General features: G+C 34.2%; 1 protein-coding gene and 1 pseudogene across 2 annotated transcripts in view; one reads left to right on the top strand and one right to left on the bottom strand.

Moving 5' to 3' along the window:
* The window catches only part of EEA1 (early endosome antigen 1), a 162,187-nt gene that overhangs the window by 70,336 nt on the left and 68,954 nt on the right, over nucleotides 1-22,897 (bottom strand). The window contains exons 4-10 of the mRNA XM_011993184.1: nucleotides 16,164-16,218; nucleotides 16,008-16,073; nucleotides 13,037-13,076; nucleotides 12,039-12,152; nucleotides 11,293-11,414; nucleotides 10,246-10,401; nucleotides 1,055-1,171 (exon numbers count right to left, since the gene is read on the bottom strand). Of these exons, the coding sequence (XP_011848574.1) occupies nucleotides 1,055-1,171; nucleotides 10,246-10,401; nucleotides 11,293-11,414; nucleotides 12,039-12,152; nucleotides 13,037-13,076; nucleotides 16,008-16,073; nucleotides 16,164-16,218 (670 nt within the window). The remainder of the gene's footprint in view (nucleotides 1-1,054; nucleotides 1,172-10,245; nucleotides 10,402-11,292; nucleotides 11,415-12,038; nucleotides 12,153-13,036; nucleotides 13,077-16,007; nucleotides 16,074-16,163; nucleotides 16,219-22,897) is intronic.
* Nucleotides 16,722-17,912, top strand: LOC105548928 (annotated as a pseudogene). Its single transcript, XR_001007476.1, has one exon. The product of XR_001007476.1 is annotated as an S-adenosylmethionine synthase isoform type-2 pseudogene (transcript).

The following is a 22,897-nucleotide window of genomic DNA, read 5'->3' as shown; positions in this document are numbered from 1 at the left end:
CACATATACACCATGGAATACTATGCAGCCATAAAAAAGGATGAGTTTGTGTCCTTTGTAGGGACATGGATGCAGCTGGAAACCATCATTCATAGCAAACTATCGCAAGAACAGAAAACCAAACACCGTATGTTCTCACTCATAGGTGGGAATTGAACAATGAGATCACTTGGACACAGGAAGGAGAACATCACACACCAGGGCCTATTGTGGGGAGGGGGGAGTGGGGAGGGATAGCATTAGGAGATATACCTAATGTGAATGACGAGTTAATGGGTGCAGCACACCAACATGGCACAAGTATACATATGTAACAAACCTGCATGTTGTGCACATGTACTCTAGAACTTAAAGTATAATAATAAAAAAGAAAATCAGTATGATAGTTCCTCAAATAATTAAAAATAGAAGTATCATATGATCTACCAATTCCACTTACAGGTAAAGAATTGAAAGCAACGTAGCAAAGAGATATGTGTACAGCCATGTTGAAAGTAGCATTATTATTCACAACAGCCAAAAGATAGAAGCAATCCAAGTGTCGATCAACAGATGAATCAATAACATATATACACACAATAAAATGTCATTCAGCTTTAAAAACAAATTCTGACAGAAGCTATAACATGAATGAACCTTGAGGACACTACGTTAAGTGAAATAAGTCAGTCACAAAAAGACAAATACTGTTAGATGTAGTAACCCAAGGTTGAAAAAATTTTAAAAACAACATTTTGAAAAGACAAATACTGTATGGTTCCACTTATATGAGGCACCTAGGTAGTCAAATTTTAGAGATAGAAAGTAGACTGGAACCTTCCAGGAGCTAGAGGGAATGAGGAATGTAGAGTTAACAGTTATAAAATTTCAACTTTGCAAAATGAAAAAAGTTCTGGAGATTGGTTTGCATAATAATGTGAACATATTAAACACTAAAAAAAAATACAGAATAAATTACATTGTACTATGCCAATATATTTTTAAATTATGTAATATTAATATTTAAAATACATGAAATCAATTTACTAATTATATATAGCTTTAAAATTCTCACCTGATTTTTTTGTGTTAATTCATTAACTGAACTTTTCAGTTTTTGTAGTTCCTGTACATATACAGCAACTTCCTGGGGGCCTTTGGCAAGTTCACTCCTTAGCTGGCTTATTGTGGCCTAACAAAACAAAACAAAAAAAATTAAAGCAAACTAAATTTTTTAAAAATTAAAAAAATGAAAGTATACAAAGGTTTTAAGAAAACAAATTTTTTATTGTTGGAATTTTCTATTTTGTTCTTTATCCTACCACCTGTACTGCCACATTATGCTTTTCTCGGCTTACAACGAATTTTTACAATTTATCCAAGATGCACAACTTCATTTATTTATTAATACATAAAATGAAAATTTGGCATCCTACTTTAAGTTTCTGAAGTATCAAACTGCAAACCTAAATTTACTGGTTCTTCAATCTTCCAGAATTTAAATCTTCCAGAATTTAAAGATAATATGCCAGTTATGTCTACATTTTCCAACTTCTATAGCGTAAAATTATTCTTTTACTTTAAGACATGTGCAAACGTGCAACACAGGGCTTGCTACTGGTGAATCATCTTTCTAAATTATAATGAAAATGTCTTTGTCCAAAGAAGTTATCAAGCTGAAGTTATACACAGCTTCCTTAAGTTAAATCACTATATGGTCAGGTATAATCATCAGGAAGGAACTTGCTTTAGTGCATTTTAATTTTTTTTTTTTTTTTTTGACAAGGTCTTGCTCTGTCACCCAGGCTTGAGTGAAGTGGTACAATCACAGCTCACTGTAGCTTTGAGCCTCCCTGCTTCAAGCAATCCTCCCACATCAGCCTCTCAAGTAGCTAGGACCATCACGCCCAGCTAATTTTTTTATTTCCTGTTGAGACAGGGTCTCGCTATGTTGCCTAGGCTCGTCCCCAACTCCTAGGCTCAAGCGACTCTCCCACTATGGCCTCCTGGGATTACAGCCATGAGTCACTGAGCCCAGCCCATTTTAACATTTTAAAAAATGTGAAACTCACATTTATAACTAAAGCAACGGTTTGATCATTTAAAAATAATATAAGAGAAAGAGAGGTAAGCAAAGATCTTGGAAATATAAATTTCTAATACATAAAAGCTGAACCATGAGAGAGAAAGACTAAGTATTTTTTTTTAGGTATGGTCTGCTGCAAATGACACTGACAAAATAACTTTCTATTATATTAATATTTCTAATATTGCCTATTGGCTTTACTTTCCACTTTATAAATAAAGTTACAATCATTTCCAGTGTCTATTTCTTTATTACTGAATAAACTTTATAATATGAATAAGATACAAGTTTTAAATTTTTTCTTGATACTTATAAATACTTATTCATATCATATATTACAAATGAGTACTTTCATCTTCAAGGGAGAAATCTCAGAAGGCTACTAACTTATCGTGGCAACAATGCTATTATTCAAGAGATCTTTGGCTACTCTTCTTTTGGAAACCCCTCCAGAGTGTGTGGAACTTATTTTTTTTAAGGAATTCTCAGTGGTGGTGCATCCTCATCCATTTTATGGTGGCTTTGATTTTAAGTTTTGGAAACCACCAAGTTTATAAGCAAGGTAAGTGATTGAACTGAAAGATCAAACACTTGAGCTTCTTTTATTTTAATAATTATTTTATTTAATAACCATTTTATTTTAATAACTTGGGCTTATTTTAAAGATCAGAAGTGATTGAATTGAATGATCAAATTCTTGGGCTTATTTTAATAACCATAAATTAACAAAATTAGTTTTTTTAGTGTGTTCCAAATGGACTAAAAGTCAATTAAAGTAAGTTTCAAAAATGTTTTTAGGAATGGAGTATGTCTGAGATACATGCATGGCCTGACCTTTTTGGGAAAACATTCACTTAAATGTACAAATTCCGATGCAATGAAAGGCAATCTGTAACATTACCATATTGTTACACCTTATACACAGTGCTTCAGTGTCATATGTAACAGCTGATATGTTTATATATATATAACCTTAAATAATTCAAAGAAGAAAATGTTGATATATTCATGTATTTTCAACTACACTCAAGTTAAAGCCCTACCCTAAAACCATCTGTCTTAAACTGAACATGTAACCTTGAAATGGATTTAGCTATTGCAAGTTTATTTCAAATTACTATTTCTAAAAATTTTGAATCTCAAATTTTTTTTGTTAGTAGGGTTACAGATGTTAAAAGAAACATCAGGAACAATTTGACTATTTTAACTTACTATGTTTTAATCATATAGCAAAAATGCCAATTTATTACAAAAGACAATATCACATTTAAATCCCTACTTGTCTTATCAAAAAAATTTGCACAGGTTCCCGGTACATAATGCACAGAAATAATAACAGTATATATTAAAATATAAATTACGTGTGTATCTCATTAAAATATCATGATTTCATATTGAAGTTTATAAAACGTAGTAAGCCAAGTGTAAGGTCTGTCTTGCTGACAAATTCCAACATGTAGAAATAAGAATTTCTAGTAAGAATAAGAATAGAATTTTCCTTATGAAAGAAGGAAACTAAAGCAAACATACTCCAAAAATATACTATTTTATAGCTTTTTTGTATCCTATTTTATAGCTTTTAGATATGTTCTTACAAATGATTGCATAAGGTTAACAACTAAAAAACTGGACATTAAGTGTATCATTTACACTTTGTACAACAAATTTAGATATTGTGAAAACTAAGATTTTTATATAGATAAATTCCAGCACTTAAAACTTTAAAATTTACTCAAGGGGACAATAAAGAAAGATGTGGGAAGACTTATACATCCAGAGGCAGACTTTAGTTATGAAGAAGAGGAGTGAGGAGAGTGAATTCTGGAAAGGTTTCCCCTTTTTTATTGTACATTATGAATCATTAATCTTTTACAATAATCACATATTATGTTTATATTTGGGGACAAAATAAAGATTAAAGACAGACAATAATTACAAAGGAAAAAAAGTAAATACATTCCCTCTTCAGACATCACTATGGTGAGGTTCAAAGATCTCTGTTCATACTGACTCTCTTCTCTTAACAGGCCAAGCTTATACGTGCCTCGGACTTTAACCTCCTACTGGGAATCCTAGCTCCTATTGCTTAACTCTGACTCTTGCTTATTTCATTCTTCTCACACATATCCTCCATGAGATCTTCCCCAACCACTCTAAAACTGTTCTACAGTATTCCCACTTCCACTACGGCCTATACGTGCTTTATTTTTCTTCCTCACAGCCCTTATTATTACCTGGCTTTCTATCATGATTCAGTGTACTTGTACAGTCTGTTGCTTGATTTACAGAAAGGATTAAGCCTTATGGGAGCAAGTATTCTGTGTTATTTGGTATTTTAATCCCCACACCTAAAGCAGTCCCTGACACTTGGTAAACCCAAAAAAACTCAGTAAAGGAATGAGTAATTATACCTCCAAATAGATAATAGATGCTTATTTCCAAGGAAACATTAGATTCTATAAAACAGTTTGCATTTCCCTTGATTGTCTGAAATGTTATTGAATTCAATACGAATTTTTACTAAAAAACTTCACATTACAAAATAAGGAATGATGTTTCAAGCAAACATCCTGCTGGTGCATTAGAAAAATTATGTTCATTGCGGCACTATTCACAATAGCAAAGACTTGGAATCAACCCAAATGTCCATCAGTGACAGACTGGATTAAGAAAATGTGGCACATATACATCATGGAATACTATGCAGCCATAAAAAAGGATGAGTTTGTGTCCTTTGTAGGGATATGGATGCAGCTGGAAACCATCATTCTCAGCAAACTATCGCAAGAACAGAAAACCAAACACCGCATGTTCTCACTCATAGGTGGGAACTGAACAATGAGTTCACTTGGACTCAGGAAGGGGAACATCACACACAGGGGCCTATTGTGGGGAGCGGAGAAGGGAGAGGGATTGCATTGGGAGTTATACCTGATGTAAATGACGAGTTGATGGGTGCTGACGAGTTGATGGGTGCAGCACACCAACATGGCACAAGTATACATATGTAACAAACCTGCACGTTATGCACATGTACCCTAGAACTTAAAGTATAATAAAAAAAAAAGAAATTCTTACCTTAAAAAAATAAATAAATAAAATAAAATATGGCCAAGAAAAAAAAATTATTGTTTTAATATACTACAACTATTAGTAAATAATCATTTTTAAATGGTTGAAGCTATGCATGATTAACAAAACAAAAATGGGCATATCTTTGAAGTTCTAAGATTGCCTTAAAACATAAAATTGCCATATAACAATTGAAGGTGATACATTAAGGGTATTACTAATATTAAAAAGCCTCCCAAAATCACATTACCTCAAATTTAAGCATCTCCATTAGAAAGCAGAAAAAATAATAACAAAATGGTGGATGAAAGGTGGCAGACAAGACTGACAAAAGTACACACTGAGCACATAATAAAAATGACCAAACATGCCTGCAAGTCTAGTCTCTTAAATAAGCATACTTTAAAAGATATTTAAATACTTTCATAGCTATGCATGGGTCTAATCATACTTATTCCATATCCACATAAGCATTTTAGCTCTTAAAACTGGGATTCAAATGAGTTTATTTGGAAAAACATAAAATTCTTTAAAAATCATTTCCATTAAATACTACACCAAATACAAGTTGATTACAGCCTAGATATTGCAATAATGTAGACTTTTATAAATAATACTTTTTAACCCTTAAATCCTCTATTTCCAACCCACAAAACAGCCAATTGTTTATAAAGAATTTTCAAATGCTTTAGAATGAGATATTTTCTATATGTCTTCAAAAATGCCCAGGCAAAAAGAAGTCAATGTATTCATAAGGTATGCATTCAATAAAAGTAATAAACACAAGGACATACATACTTAATAACATACACCAGATTATACATCTTCAGCCCCAACCAGGTATACTAGTCAAATAAACATTTATTTGAAATAAATGTTAAAATACATATTCCTAAAATTGCCATTAATTTGAAGTAAATGTTTATTTGACATTTAAAAATAATTTTTTTCTTTTTTTGAGACAGAGTCTCACTCTATTGCCCAGGCTAGAGGTACAATGACATGATCTTGGCTCACTGCAACCTCCACCTCCCAGGTTCAAGGGATTCTCCCACCTCAGCCTCCCAAGTGGCTGGGATTACAGGCATGTGCCACCACACACTGGCTACTTTTTTGTATTTTTAGCAGAGACAAGGTTTCACCGTGTTGGTCAGGCTAGTCTTGTACTCCTGACCTCAGGTGATCCACCTGTCTGGGCCTCCCAGTGTGCTGGGATTACAGGTGTGAGCCATTGCACCCGGCCCTTAAAAATAAAGCTTCTTTAATTCCTTTGTATGTGTTTTGTTTCTGATGCCAATATTTAGGTTTGGTAAAAACGGCAGAATCTATAATAAAAATTGTTGTATTAAATCCTACAATTCACTAACATACTTAACTGAGAATAAATAGAATTGAATTTTAATAAATTAATAAAACATCATATATTCAGATTAAGGAAATGCTAAAAAACAAATGCAGTTATAAACAAATAAAATGAAGTAGACAGTAATTTTTTTCCATATGGAAATGGTATAACATAACTCAAAAGTATTAGCTACTACCCAATACAAATATTACAACACACAATATGGCAAAATACAAAAATTAACAATAAGTATTAGGACAAGATTAATAGCACAAATTTACTTACAAGGCAATCATCAGACCACCTAAATTAGGAGAGAGCACGATAAAAAGGGAATAACACAGGCTTTGGACACGACCTGAGTTCTGACCCTAGCTTCTATGTTAGGTGTGACCTTGAACAATTTACTTAACCTCATTGCCTCTCAGATTCCTCATACGTAAAACATACTTAATAGTTAACTTACAGGGTTATTAGAAACAAATGAGACCACGTTTTAAGTGTCTAACACAGTATCCAAAACCTACTGGTGCTCAAAAAAGTAAGAGTTTGTTTCTAATAATAATATTATTCTGACTCTTAAGTTACCACTTCCTAAAGTTACTCAAAATACTTTAACATAGCCAAGATCTCATTCATCACTACATATCTATTAATTAATTAAATAGGTAATAAGTATTATTCTTGTTTTATTAAAAACATAATGAAATATTAAATCACCTATTCAGTTACTCAGCACAAATAAATTCCTTTCTAAATTTATTTCCAAATACTTGAAAGGATAAACTTTTATGAAACTTTAAATGAAGACACGAAGAACTGATTTCTAAGCCGTCTTCCTTCTTTCCTAGAAATATCTTTTCTAGAAAAAAAAAAAACAACAACTATTTCCTACAATTAGCCCTGTTTGTAGGAGGACCATGGAGGGAGACACTAAATTCTTTCACCTCCCTATCTTTCATAACTCCAGTCATAGAACAGGTGTGGTGACTCATACCTTTAATACCAACACTTTGGGAGACTAAGGCAGGAGGATCTGCTTGAGGCCAGGAGGTCAACATCAGCCTAAGCAACAGAGCAAGACTCCATCTCAACCAAAAATAATTTGTTAAATAAATAAAAACAAAAAACTCTAACCATAGCTTTTTCATCTAAAATCACTTCTTCCCCTTAGACATAAAGGTATTTTAATCTACAATAATATAAATTCATAAAACACACTACAAATTCTTAAAAGGAATTTATTACAGTAACTCTTAAATATTACTTAGAAATGAGTAATTTTTAAATTAGAGTAACTCTTAGATAAAATATTACTTAGAAATGTCTTCCCATTAGCAAGTTATATTATATTCTCACCTTTTTTTTTTCTTTTGAGACAGGGTCTGCCTCTATCACCCAGGCTGGAGTGCAGTGGTGTGATCATGGCTCACTGCAGCCTCAACCTTCTGGGCTCAAGAGGTGGCTCAATCCTCTCATCTCAGCTTCCCACCTAGCTGGGAGTACAGGTACGTGCCACCACGTCTGGCTAACTTTCTATAGAGACAGGGTTTCACCATGTTGCCCAGGCTGGTTAAACTCCTGGACTGAAGCAATCTGCCTGCCTCAGCCTGCCAAAGTCCTGGGATTATAGGGGTGAGCCACCATACTCAGTCTATATTTTGTTAAATGGCAAGTAAACATATAAATTTATTTCCTTGTTAATACTCTATTTGTTTAACAAGTATAACTCCAAAACTTGCAGCTGGAATAAGTCAGAGAGGACTCAACTTTAAAATATATATTCCTAAAACTGCCATTAATTTGGTTCTATTTTAGTCACCATGATACATTTATTTTAAAATTTCAAATAGCATTTAAGATATTTTTTAATCAAAAGAGAGCGTAATTTCTTTTTAATTTGAGAAATACCAGTAGGCAGACATATCTAATCAAAAATAGTTCTTACTGAAACAAAGAAATAAATGACTGGGTTCACCCAGCTTTAGGTATTTTTACACTAACATCTGAATAGAACTTTTCCTCATGCGACTTCTAATTCAGTCTCTCTTTGATTCCACATTTGTACTTACAGATTACTCATTGTCTTTTGCTGATTAATAATACCTGTAGAACAAGACCTTTTAACTGGCTTCAGGAAGTTCATGAACCACCTGAAATTGTTTGAAAATTTTTGGAATTAAGTGTTACTGGGCTACAAAGTGTCAATTTTGAAAAATCTGCATCCAAATATCGTAAGTTAGAGAGTGAAGTGTTAGGCATCACAAGGCCTTACATGCCTATGTGTGTTATATCCACAAACTTTCACCATCCCTTTCCATAAGATAAAGAAGAAAGATTTTTAAAAATGAATTAGACATGGGTTATCTATAATACGTATACCCCAAAGCTTGATGACATGTTACTATTTATGAATGGAGTGGCTTTTAAATCACCAGTTACAAAACTCTAAGAAAGAGATTCAAATTAAAATGTCACGGTTACAAATTTTTAAACTGAAAATAAGAAAATCAGAGGTCTACTTTACATAAGGGAGCTTAAAGACTACAAATAATAGTAGTCATAACAAAATGTCTCCTATAATAAAGTAAAAAGGACAAAGGCTAGGATTTTTAAGCAAATTTATTCATTATACATCTTAGAGTTTGTTATATGCTGACATAATTATACAAGGGATTTACAGGCCAAAGTCATGTCATGTAAGAAATAGTGGAAGAAACTGAGAATGTTTATCTTGGAAGAGAAAATACTCAGAGCAAATATGAGCAGTCTTCAAATACCTCATGTGGAAAGAGGAACAATTTATTCTATGTAATTCCTAAGGACAAAACTAGAACCAGTGCATGTAAATTACAGGGAAACAAATGTCAGTTCAATAGAATAGACTTAGGAAGAAATATGCACACCCTACACCACCTAGCAAGGACTGTGGATCACTTATCAGGGTTGCCATAAAGGGAAGTCCTGATGGAATGTTAGACTAGCTCCTTTTAAGACTTCTTTCAAATTCATAATTCAAAGTCTATCAATTAGAAATAAGCTTATGGCCAGGCGCGGTGGCTCACGCCTGTAATCCCAACACTTTGGGAGGCCGAGACGGGCAGATCGTCTGAGGTCAGGAGTTCGAGACCAGCCTGGCCAACATGGTGAAGCCCCATCTCTACTAAAAATACAAAAATTAGCCAGGTGTGGTGGCAGGCACCTGTAATCCCAGCTACTTGGGAGACTGAGGCAGGAGAATCACTTGAGCCTGGGAGGTGGAGGTTGCAGTGAGCTGAGATCACCCCACTGCACTCCAGCTTGGGTGACAGAGCAAGACTTTGTCTCATAAAACAAAAAAAGAAATAAGCTTATTACAAAATAAGCCTTTCTTAAATATTTTTTCTAAACAAAATTGGTAATATAATTGTAGAAAATGCTATCATTGTTCCTTTATTTCTACCAAACTAAGACAAACTCAATTACCATTTATCAACTAACTTTGAGTAAATTTAACCTTAAATATTATGTCAGCGACATATATCATTTATTAAACAGAATAACAATCTTTATGCAAATATTCTCTTAATGTCTAGCTTTATAAAGCAGAACATACTGACTGTAAAACCACATTGACTATAAAAAATATTACTCAGATTAAAAATGAAAGAAAGACAAATACTTTGATAGACCACTCAGAAAAATCTCAAATCCTGGCTTCACTCAATAGTATATACTAGACACGCTAATATGAATCACATTTAAGTACCATGAACTTCATTACCTCTGAGCTAGCATATTGTGACTGTAATTTTTTGCATTCATCTTTGAGTTTTTCAGATTCTCGCTCACGTTCTAAGGTCATATTATCCATTAGTGTTTGAACTTGCACCAGTTCCTTCTTTAGCACAGCAACATCTTCTATACCAGGTCTCTGAAGCTGTGAAGCAACACATTTTAATTAAAAATTAAAGTGAAAAACTAAAATAATATACATTTTTAGAATAATTTCACTACAAAGAAATCAAAAGGGAAACAATCTTCAATATCAATTTTTAGATTCCAAACACTGAACACTGATATCTTCTCCCACAATAAGTCACTTCTTCCCACCCTACCTTGCATTTAATAGTATTACTACTCAAGGTGCAGTCTAGTAAATTCACAATTATCTGTACTACTTTGTTTTCCTTTCCTTCACAAACTACATCTATTGGTCATAACACTGACTTGAAAATGCCACATTCCTTCTTTTCCTATGCTAGGAATAAAAATGAAGGAGCAGATGTAAGCATAGATGCTGCAGGTTGGATGTAGTTAATTTATATATTTTCTGAGAGCTAAATAAAGGAAAGAAAGTCAAGGACAGATCCAAGATTATTAAGTCTTGGGAGAGTATTAGAGAAGTATGGTTCCAATAACAGAAATACAGTAATGAGGAAACATGATTACTTTGATTTTATACCTGTTGAATTTGAAATTAAAGCTAGAAATTCAACACAAAGTACCCTAAAAGCAGATGAATCTGTAAAACTAACATGCAAGAGAAGACCAGGATCAGAGATGCAGATATGTAAACTACTAAAATTACAGATGATATTTAGATAGAAACAATAAAAATGTTAAGGTAGTAAGTTATGTATCATAACATTCCATTTTTATTTTTAAAATCATATACAGAATATAAATGCAGGTGGTAGAATATAGGGAATTCCTTATTTCCTCCATTTCACTCAAATTATATTTTTAAACATTTTCCTTCAGGGTATGTATTTTATTTTTAATTTAGAAAGGTATAAGAGTACATCTCAATAAATAATTCCTAAATTACCAGTTCCGTCTTCAGATCTTGAATTACAGTTGCCTCTTTGTTTAATTCTTCTGTCAGATGTGTCACTTTTTGTTCAGCAGCTTCTCGGAGACTCCTTTCTTCATCATACTTTGACTTTATATCTAATTAAAGATAGTTATATAAATATTAGTTTTATGACATTAAGGGAAGGGCAGTTTTATAAGTTCCCGTATATTACTCTGCATATCTGCATATCACTCTAATTCAAATTGTCATTCCTTAGATAACCATAAATATATAATACAGTAAATTTATACTTTTAATTACATAAAATGAACTTTAATTAACTGTTTCTGTCTACATAAATTTCACTCAACATTAATAATTAGCATTTTAATGTATACTTAATCACATTTTACCTAAAAGCACATGTTAAAAATATATATGTGATAGTATAACCAAGTATTACATTTATACTATATTACTTAATTCACTTCTTTAAAATGTTCCTTTTAATCTTTAAGCATGTCATAGAAGAAAATGTATCTTCTCTAAATTTCAAGATGAATCTACAGAGAAACACCAGTCCTTTGATGGAGGGCAGCTAGAGGACAAACAAAATAATTTACATAGCAACTCTGAAATCATTAAATTCCATTAATCACCATTGTAAGTCTATCACAGATGCTTTAACACACTAAAATACTATATTTATTGCTGGGGTATATAATGGCAAAAAGGTAATGAGACTGATTTAATGGCTAAAATATTCTAATACAATTTACCTGCAATTTCAGTAGCAAGTTGGGCTGCTTTCTGTTCAAATAAGTCTTTCATTTGCTTAATATTAAAATTTTCTGTTTGGGCTTCTTCTAATTGCTGTTCCAAAGACTGTAGTTCTACAAAAAAATGCCATGGTTATTCAAATACCATGTTAATTACATATGCTAAATTGTTATTACTTATATTCATTACAGTTGTAAAGATGATCAACTTAAGTTTATTATCCAATTACAAGTAGAGTGTTTTGACATTTCAAGAAATTAAGTATATCTGCTTCATTTAAGGTACAAATCATAACTTAAAAACATAATACAAATGAAAGGAATATTTAGAATCACTGCCAAATAATCTACAAATATTTGATTAAAAGTTATTTTAACATTTCACAGTTCTTTTCCTATATCCATCAACTGAGCCAAAAGGAATACAGTGTTTTTTTTTTTTTTTTAAAGATGGGGGTCTCGCTATGTTGCTGAGGCTGATCTCTAACTCCTGGGTTCAAGCCATCTTCCCCTATCAGTCTCCCAAAGTGTTGGGATTACAGGCATGAGCCATCAAGCCTGGCTCAAAAACAAAAACATTCTGCTCCTCTGATAAAATTAGTTATAAAGCAGGATGAATTAGAAATGGTTAAGATCAAGGCCTTAAAATTTTTAATTCATTAAAGTATGCAATCAACTCCTGATACTTCATCATAAAGAAACTATCTTATTCTTAACATAGACTTAAAATTTCATTAATTATATTAATGTAATATTTCAGAAGTTTATTCCTTACTTCAAAATATAATGAACTAAGAAAACTAAAGTTTTAGTTAACTGATTAAAGTATGAAGTTCACATGTAACTCTCTAAACCTAGAATACGACCATTATCTTCACTGTTTTAGAGTCATAAAGCATAACCATGAAACAAAATTCATTTAGCAGGCATCAAAGAAAAAGAAAGGAAAATAAGAAGAAAAAGAAAACTGAAAAAACATCTGCTTTAAGTAAAGTTACCTGCTGATGAATCAGTCACCAACCCATCAGGTTTGGCCTCCTCAATTAAAACAAAAGACATAAACAAATGAATTAAAAGGAAAAGATAAGACTGTTAAAATTGTCAATTTTAAAAAATCTCGAAAGTCACATTCTTTCAGGTAAGTAGTAAGATTTGGGTGAAAATCTAAATTTGGTAGTTTCCATTCTTCCAGATCTGTAAGAGACCAGCAGGCAGACTAGCATAATGATCTAACTTCAGTTTATTAGTTCTAACATAGATTTTTTTTGTATGTTAATATATATGAAGTTATTGTGGTCATCTTAAATTCCATGAACTCAGTAATAAATAAATAGCGCAATTATTGTAATTATAAATATAGATTCTAAAACAAATACTTAAGTCAACTGGCAACATTCAATCGTGTTAGCATGTAGCTCTGAAATAATTTCAAACCCTAACATAGTTTGCTACATGGATGTTATATATTTTGCTGTAATAAGAACTTGGAGTGTTATCCCCCTCCACTCAAGCATGTGATACTTGTTAGACCCCATATGTGAGAACTTGGCATGAACTTCTCCTGTCTTCAGTAGTATTACATCAGACCTTATCATACCCCAGATCTGAGCTACTGACCTCAACTACTGGACTTCAAAATGCATATTAACCAAAGAGTCTGAAAGACACTTTGAAAGCTTAGGTCATGGCAGGCTGCACTTTATCAGTTGCTTTCGTTCAGACTGGCAGCTCATGCTGCAACAGGACCACATCCTGCTGGCCTTTGAGCCTTGAGTCTCGCCAGCCAACACCTACCTACATCTCCTCTAGCAGGAGGAGATCCCCATTGTCCGGTATCTCCACTGTTTTGGATGCCATCTCTCCAGAGAGACTGTTCATATAAAAAGGTATACCTCAATCCTTTTAGACTTCATTTTTCACAAAAACCTGCTTCCATCCTGATAGATGACTAAACTTTAATAATTTTGGAGCTTATTCACTATATGGTTAGTATACCTCATCAATTGATATTCCCCACAAGATTTGTTCATGTTACTTCTCCCCCTTTTAAGCACTGTGAACCTAAGAAAATTTCTCTTTGGCAATAAACCATGCAATTTGTGAAATCATACTTCAAATCATGCTTCTTATTACAATCAAACACAACACCTATAATAGTTGAACATTTGCATTAGTTAAAACATGCTATCAAAACTATCACTACTAAAAAAATTGGCTTTATAAGCATAAATTTTTAATTCAGGACAAGTCAAGTTTAAAAGAAGCAGAAATAACAGATTTCATAAGGCTTAATTTGTCACATGCATTAGGAACAAAATAATATACTACTTTGGCATTATTTTTGTATTTTAAAGAATTATACCCATCTGAAAGAGTTTAATAAGGCATTTCCTAGTATATCTACTTTTTGTTTCTCTTTGCATTGAACTAAGACATACTGATTGCAAAAAATCATAAGTATTTAAAATATATTTCCCCCCAAAGGTAAATTTCCTGCCAAGGTAACTTACACCTTGCACCGTGGAGAAGTTATTTAAGTGTATTAAATGTGAAATAGTCATCTCAAATGTAGTAAACAATTACCACTCTGTTTTCAGATACAGAAAAGAATACAGCCCATATTCGATTAATTATTAATGGCATTTATACAAAACATGAGTAAATGAGCTGTAAGTATTTTAGATTACTAAAAACTTCTTTAATGTTAACAGAATCACCAATTAGAGAAGCTGAATAGAAATAAGATTGATTATCTTGTCATTTACTTATTTGTTTTTGTCTTTTTCAGTCCAACTGCCAATTCTTGGTGCAAAGGCTTTAAAAAGCAAAAAAGGTTCTCTGAAAGTCACAATATGACAAGATAATATGCAAAGGGATTATTAATTACTTCACAAAAATATTAGAATTATTGCTGAAGGGTAACTACTTTTATTCTTACAAATGATGACTGTGAATTTGGTAAAATTTCAATAATCTTTGATTCTTCCTATAATTTCAGAATAAAATCAATATAATTTCAGCATAAAAATAATAACTAAGGCATTTACTTAGAAAATACATCAAACTACACAGAAACTAAGACATCAAAAAAATCCTATTCAGAGAGAACCACTTTTGATACTGCAGTCATTTTCCTCTGTTTTTTTTCATGTATTATTTTTATGTAAAGTCATACAGAATATGCGTGTGTGTGCATGTATGTACAAATACATATTTTTCATTTTTAAAAAACTTAACATTGTTAATAGAACAGGTTTCCCAGTTTTTAATCTTCACTAACTTAGTAAATAACATTACTAGCTATAAGCAGCTAGTAATATTTTTTTCCCTACCAACAGACACTTTAGTCATTATCAATTTTTCAGAAACTTAAATGCTTTGAAGACTCACTACTGTTTGAACCTTTTTTTATTCTTATTTTTTTTTTGGCCATTTAGATATATTATAAAAAATTAGAATAATATAGCCTGGTTTTAAAAAAAAACAACATATAGGTACCTGATTCTTTTTTTTTTTCTTTTTTTTTTCTGAGACAGAGTCTTGCTCTGTTGCCCAGGTTAGAGTGCAGTGGTGAGATCATAGCCTCTCAAGTAGCTGGGACCACACGCACATGGCACCACACTCAGCTAATTTTAAAATTTTTTGTAGAGACAAGGGTCTCCCTGTATTGCCCAGGCTGGTCTTGAACTCCTGGCTCAAGCAACCCTCTTGCCTCAGCCTCCCAAAGTGCTGGGATTACAGGCATAGGCCCATCTAGTAACTGATTTTTAATGGAACACCTTTAAAAAAAATTACATCTTCACTCTTCATATATTTGTTTGCATTTATCAGAATTACAAAGAATATACACTGTAGGCCATTAGGAAGTTATTTATATCAGGCCGCCATCTGCTTGCAAAAAGGTATTTAGTTTTCAACAATAAAAATAAACAACTAATAAACATGCTTTAAGTATTTAAAAGCAATTACTTGCTGCTGCAGCCCTTGATATTTTTCTAATTCCTTCTTTAATTCTTCCGAGTACCATTTTTCTTCCTAATAAAAAAGATTTTTAATTAGTAAATTTAAAAAGAGATATTACCTGAAACACTGAAAATAAAAAGGTATAATAATTTTTATTCTTACCTTAAGTGAAGCCTGTAGGTCTTGGACCTCTTGTCTGAGCAGTGTTACATCATCTCTAAATAAAAATGGGGGGAAGGAATTAATAGTTAACGTCCTTTAATTAAAAAACTTGTCTTAAGAAATCATGGCTAGTAACTGTGTATTAGTATTACAGGTTTTTCAATTCCAAAAAAAAAACAACTATGGAAGATTTTATATATAATGGCAGATATATAAAGCCCTTGGAAAAACAATTTTATTTGTAAAGCTCATTGTTTATAAATGGAAAAACATTTTCTCATGGAAATAACTATGTAACTGACGGTTAAATGCCCGAGCCAAGAGGCAAAATGTCTCCCATTAATTTACTAACAATAAGCATCAATGGCTTCCTATTGTAATTAGCATAAAATCTAAACTCATTAACATGGACTATAAAATCTGCATAATCTAGTCATTGCCTTATCACTCTCCCCTTCATTCATTTAGCTCTATCAACATTGGCTTCTTTTTTTCACACTGAGAAAAAGCCCTGGTTCACTCCACACCACCCTTGGTTACACCCTGATTCTATGCTCTGAGTAGAATGCCGTCCGCAGCTTGCACATTTCGCAGCCACCGTCTTGCTGCTGCTCCTTTTCAACGCCACTTCCACTCACCGCCACCAACACCAACATGAACAGGAGCTCAGCAGCTTCCACTAGGCGTTCATTGAGGAGGGCATGTTCCTCTTCACCTCAGAGTCAGTGGGGGAAGGCCACCCAGATAAGAGCTGTGACCAGATCAGTGATGCTGTCCTTGATGCCCACCTTCAACAAAATCCTGATGCCAAAGTAGCTTGTGAAACTGCTGCTAAAACTGGAATGATCCTTCTTGCTGGGGAAATTACATCCAGAGCTGCTGCTGACTACCAGAAAATGGTTCGTGAAACTATTAAACACATTGGATATGATGATTCTTCCAAAGGGTTTGACTACAAGACTTGTAATGTGCTGGTAGCCTTGGAGCAACAGTCACCAGATATTTCTCAAAGTGTTCATCTTGACAGAAATGAAGAAGACATTGGTGCTGGACACCAGGGCTTGATGTTTGGCTATGCCACTAATGAAACTGAGGAGTGTATGTATGCCTTTAACCATTGTCTTGGCATACAAGCTTAAAGCCGAACTGGCAGAACTATGCCATAATGGCACTTTGCCTTGGTTATGCCCTGATTCTAAAACTCAAGTTACTGTGCAGGATTGAGGTGCTATGCTTCCCATCAGAGTCCACACAATTGTTGTAACTGTTCGCATGATGAAGAGGTTTGTCTTGATGGATGAGAGATGTCCTAAGGGAGAAAGTCATCAAAGCCATTGTGCCTGCAAAATACCTTGATAAGGATATAATCTACCACCTACAGCCAAGTGGCAGACTTGTTATTGGTGGGGCTCTGGGTGACACTGGTTTGTACAACTGGACTGAAAACCATTGTGGACACTTATGGAGGTTGGGGTGTTCACGGAGGAGGTGTCTTTTCATGAAAGGATTTTATACTAAGGTCAACCGCTCAGTTGCTTATGTTGCTCATTCAGTGGCAAAATCCCTTGTAACAGGAGGTCTGTGCAGAAGGATTCTTGTTCCGGTCTATTACTCTGTTGGAGTTTCTCATCCATTATCTATCTCCGTTTTCCATTATGGTACCTCTCAGAAGAGTGAGAGAGAGCTACTAGAGATTGTAAAGAAGAATTTCAGTCTCCACCCTAGGGTCATTGTCAGGGATCTGGATCTGAAGAAGCCAGAGGACTGCAGCCTATGGTCACTTTGGTAGGGATAGCTTCCCATGGGAAGTGCCCAAAAAGCTTAAATACTGAAAGTGTTAGCCTTTTTCCCCCATACTTGTTGGCGTAGGCAACAGAGAAGGCTTCGAGCTCTGAGGGAAAGGGCCCTCCTTCCTAAATTTTCCTGTCCTGTTTCAGTGCCTGATCAGTTGTAGTCACTAGTCAATGACATGAATTTTAGCACTTGTGGGTAAGTTGGGCTCGCTATTCTGTCCCTAGGTGTTTTGTTCACCGATAATGAATTTCATGAGCATAGGTGATCCATGTAACTGCCTAGAAACAACACTGTAGTAAATAATCTTAGGTGTTTTGTTGGGCTTGCTATTCTGTCCCTAGGTGTTTTGTTTACCATTGTAATGAATTTAGTGAGCACAGGTGATCCATGTAACTGCCTAGAAACAACACTGTAGTAAATAATGCTTTGAAATTGAACATTTGTGCCCTATGACCCAATGCTCCAAAGTCCTAATTGCATTGACTTTCCCACCAGATGGTGAAAATGTCCTTGTAATGTGCACATAAAGTACTTGTAGTTCCACTTATAGCCTCTGTCTGGCAATGCCACAGTCCTGTCAGCATGAATTTGTAATGTCTTGAGCTCTATTATGAATGTGAAGTCTTCCCCTTATCCTCCCTGGAACTTGATCCATTTCTAATTATGAGCTCTTTGTCAGGGAGTGTTCTCTATTTGGTCAATCTTGCATGTAATGCAAGTTCCCAGTTGGAGCTCTAGCCTGGCATCAAAAAAAGGCAGTTACCATTAAACCATCTCCCTGGTGCTTATGCTCTTAATTGCCACCTCTTTAACAGTACCAAATCAAAATCTCTCCACTTTCAGCTGTATTTTGGAGGACGTACATAGTAAGGTTTAATTTAGTAAACCAATCCTATGCATGGTTTCAGCACTAGCCAAACCTCACCAACTCCTAGCTCTAGAAAAACAGGCACTTGGCACCTTTATGATACCATACAGGGAAGTCACAGGGCAGTCCCTGAGGGTCTGTAGGTTGCACACTTTGGTACCAGATAACTTGTTTTTTCTTTATAAGAAAGTCTGAGTACTCCACATGCACGATAACTCCTCCCAGGGTTTTAATTTTGTTTTATTTTCAAAACCAGGTCTAATGAGTTTTCTGAACAGCTGATGTAGCTACAGAGAAGTCAGCTTCCTTCAGAGAGCAGTGTTTTTGGCGGGGAGGAGGAAATCCCTTCATACTTGAACATTTCCTAATTGCTTATTTATTGTGTTCTAGGGTATGGCATAAGTACACAGAAGGCATCACCTCAGATGGCAGCTTTCAAAATTCTTTTCTCTCAATACCATGATTACCATGATTCCTTTAACAACATGTTTCTAGCATTCCTAGGTAGGCCAAGGTGTCCTACAGAAAAACCTTGGGTTAGAACTACCGGGGGTCTGGCTGGGTGTTAACAAAGGGAGGGCAGAGCTGGTGCGGCTGGCCATGGAGAAAACTGACTTGGCTGGTGTGATAGAGAAGTCAGCTTGTTTACATGCTTATTCCATGACTGCTTGCCCAAAGCAGAAAGTGCCTTTCAGGATCTATTTTTGGAGGTTTATTACACATGTCTGGTTCTCAATTCCAACAGTTTAATGAAGATCTAAATAAAATGCTAGGTTCTACCTTAAAAAAAAAAAAAAAAGAAGAAGAAAAAGCTCTGTAAAAAGGGGGGAAATACACACACACACACAACACTGCTTATTTCTGTTCCTTTGGGTGTGGCATGCTCTTTCCTGTCTGAGAAGCTTCTCACACTCTGTTCCCCTCACCTAAGCGTCAAACTGACAAAGAATGGTGAACTGACCATTCTAGGCCCTTCTGCGGGAGAGAGATTTCATGAGGAAACACCATTATAAAGAATTATTATTCTGGATGTCAGGAACATATCTTTCCCTGCTGGATTCAAATTTATCTTATAGATATACTCAAATAGGTACAAAGGATATCTCCAAAGGAACTTACATGATGTCATAAGTATGCAAAACATGACAAATAACCTAAATAGTCATCAACCAAAGAATGAGAAAATTCCATGCTATCATTAAAAAGGTAAGATAGGTCTATCCAAATTGATATGAAAGAATCCATAAGATACAGAGAGAAACAAAAGGTACAGAACAACGTAGAATTGCTATCTTTTATATAATTACAGGTATTTATATATTTATTTATATGTAGATATAAGCATATGAATATATAAGCATAGAATATCTCTGGAAGAATACATAAGAAATTGATGAAAAAAAGAGGCTAGGGAAAAAGGGGTGGCAAGGGCTCAATTTTCACCATACACTTTTTTGAACAATTTGAATTTTGTACTATGTACATCTACATACATACATTTAAAGATCTAGTCTAAAAAAGCTCACTAATGCATCAAGTTTCAAATATGATTGATGTTGATGAAATGTGCATATAAACTGATGAACAGAGGGCTTTAAAACAAAAAGGTTTCATGACCCACCCAAGTCTTGTGGACTTTTGATCTAAAAGACATATCCTGCTCATAATCACATATCATCCAAAGTGTTATAGAGGAGTAGAATGCAATTGTCAGAAACTCAGGCGTAGGAAAATGGGAAGAGGAGATACAATAAGATAAAAATGGAAACGCATGCAGTAACTATTCCGTAAGCAATGAGAAGCCAGCAAAAATTATTACTTAGAGCAACATCAATCAAATTTGCATTTTAAGAATATTATTCTGGCTGGGCGCAGTGACTCCGGCCTGCAATCCTAACACTTTGGCATGTTGAGGTGGGAGAATTCCTTGAGAACTTGAGGTTCCTGGGCAACATGGCAAGACCCTGTCTCAAAAAAAAAAAAAAAAAAAAGTAAAAATTAACCAGGCATGTTGGTCCATGCCTGTAGTCTCAGTCATTTGGGAGGCTGAGGTAGGAGGATCACTTGAGCCCAGGAGTTGGAGGCTACAGTAAGCTATGACTGCACCAGCCTGGAAAACAGAGCAAGATCCTATCTCTAAAAAAAAAAAAAAAAGGAGTATTATTCTGGCAGCAACATGGAGAAATTAATTGGAGGAGTACAAGACTAAAGACAGCGAGTCAATTATAAATACGAAAAAACATTTCTGAGTGAGATTTAAAGTCTAAAATAAACTACAACAGTAAAAAATGTAAAATAATATATGCTATTAAGGAAAGAGAATTAACTAAACTTTACGATAGATCAGATGGGGGAAGGAGGAGCAGATGTGCAGAAATGAGCACACCTACTTTCCTGGCTTTACTGACTGCGTGCAAAGATAATGCTGTCATTCTCCAGAAGAATAGTAGACAAGCAGTAGGTTTAGAAGAAAACAGAATAAACTCTGTTTTCAAAATGTCAATGATAAGGTGCCTCGGGAACATCTGAGGGAAGATAACTAATAGGCAGGTTGGGAGATAATTCTAGGTTGGAAATGTGGTTTAGGAGGAAGTTATGGATGTAGATATTACCCCAGGAAGATCATAGAGAGGAAGGGCAGCATACAAAACAGATCAAGAAAAAATTATCACAATGGTATGTCATCTCAGAAGACTAGAAGGAAGGAGAGATGGTAAAGCCAAATTTTGTAGTGGTTGTTGTAGATAGTCTACAGAGATGACTACAATCAAGTTCTTCCTTTCCTATACACAAAATCCACTAACCCACTAAAAGACAAAGTATATCTTCAGGCCTCATGAATCTGACCTGGCACTATGACTTCTTTATCCAATAGAATGGCAGAAGTGATGCTCTGACACTTTTGAATCAAGCCTAAAGAAGACTGGCAGCTTCTGCTTCTTTCCTCTTGGAACATACTATCTTGGAACGAACTATCAGTTTGGGAGGAAGTCCAAGCAGCCACATAAAGAGGCCCATATGAAAGAGAACTGAAGCCTCTGACATAAAGCCCCTGATAAGCTCCCAGCTGGCATCCAACATGGACTTCCAGCCATGAATGTGAGGCCATTTTGAAACTTCTGGTCTTCCTATAACCCCAGTCTACCTCACTTAAAGCAGAAGAACTATGCAGTCAATTCAAAGAATCATGAGAATTAATAAACTGTTATAGTTTTAAACACTAGGCTCTTTGGGTAGATTGTCAGACAGTGAAGATAATCAAAACAGAGGTCAAGCAAAATAAGAACTGAAAATAATCCAGGTTACTGCTGGCCTTCAGAGCTACTGCCAGAGAATGGTAGGGCAGAAGTCAGGCTTCAATTAACTAAAACACTAAATGAAAAGTTAAGAAGAACAAGGGTAGACCATGGATGCCTTTATGTTAAAAGTTCATATATTGGACATGGTCTAATTCATAGTTGAAACAAAACTCTATTAAATTGATATTAAACATAAAAACATTTATAATATAATTTAATATAACCACATATTTTTAATCTATTTCCTAACAAATGACAAAAGAACAGTGGCCGAAATTATTAATTCACACATAAAAATACCCGAGAGCATTAACAGTCATATTAAAAAGGAAGATCCGTTCTTCCCAAAAGCACTGGTTTTCCCACATATTTTAATACAGTAAAATGGCCATGTTTTATAGTTCTACATTATCTATCAACCACAAAGTTTATGTGGTTATCATATTTTCCTTTATGTAGTATTCTTTGTGTTACAGCAGATTAATTAACCAGTAAGTTTTTTTTTTTAGGAGAGCATAAAAATAATTTTTTACAAGTACAATGAAGTGAAGCTTTTATGCCCTCAGTGGGGACAAAAGACAAGAGTTCTCTCCAATAGCGGGAGAAACGCAAAGTTATATTGTTGAATGCTATTCTAAGTAGTTATATTTTAGTTTACTTTTACTTCTTAAAATGATGAAGACAACTTATCAAAAAACACAATGTGTACGTGTGCTTATTGCTATACTGGTGATTATAAATGGAATTTTTTAAATTTTAAATTAAAAATTAAA

Source organism: Mandrillus leucophaeus, unplaced genomic scaffold (assembly GCF_000951045.1).
Source record: "Mandrillus leucophaeus isolate KB7577 unplaced genomic scaffold, Mleu.le_1.0 Scaffold427, whole genome shotgun sequence".
NCBI classification, from domain to species: domain Eukaryota; kingdom Metazoa; phylum Chordata; class Mammalia; order Primates; family Cercopithecidae; genus Mandrillus; species Mandrillus leucophaeus.
The sequence above is the reverse complement of the archived record's forward strand: the minus strand, read 5'-3'. Positions and strand labels throughout refer to the sequence as shown.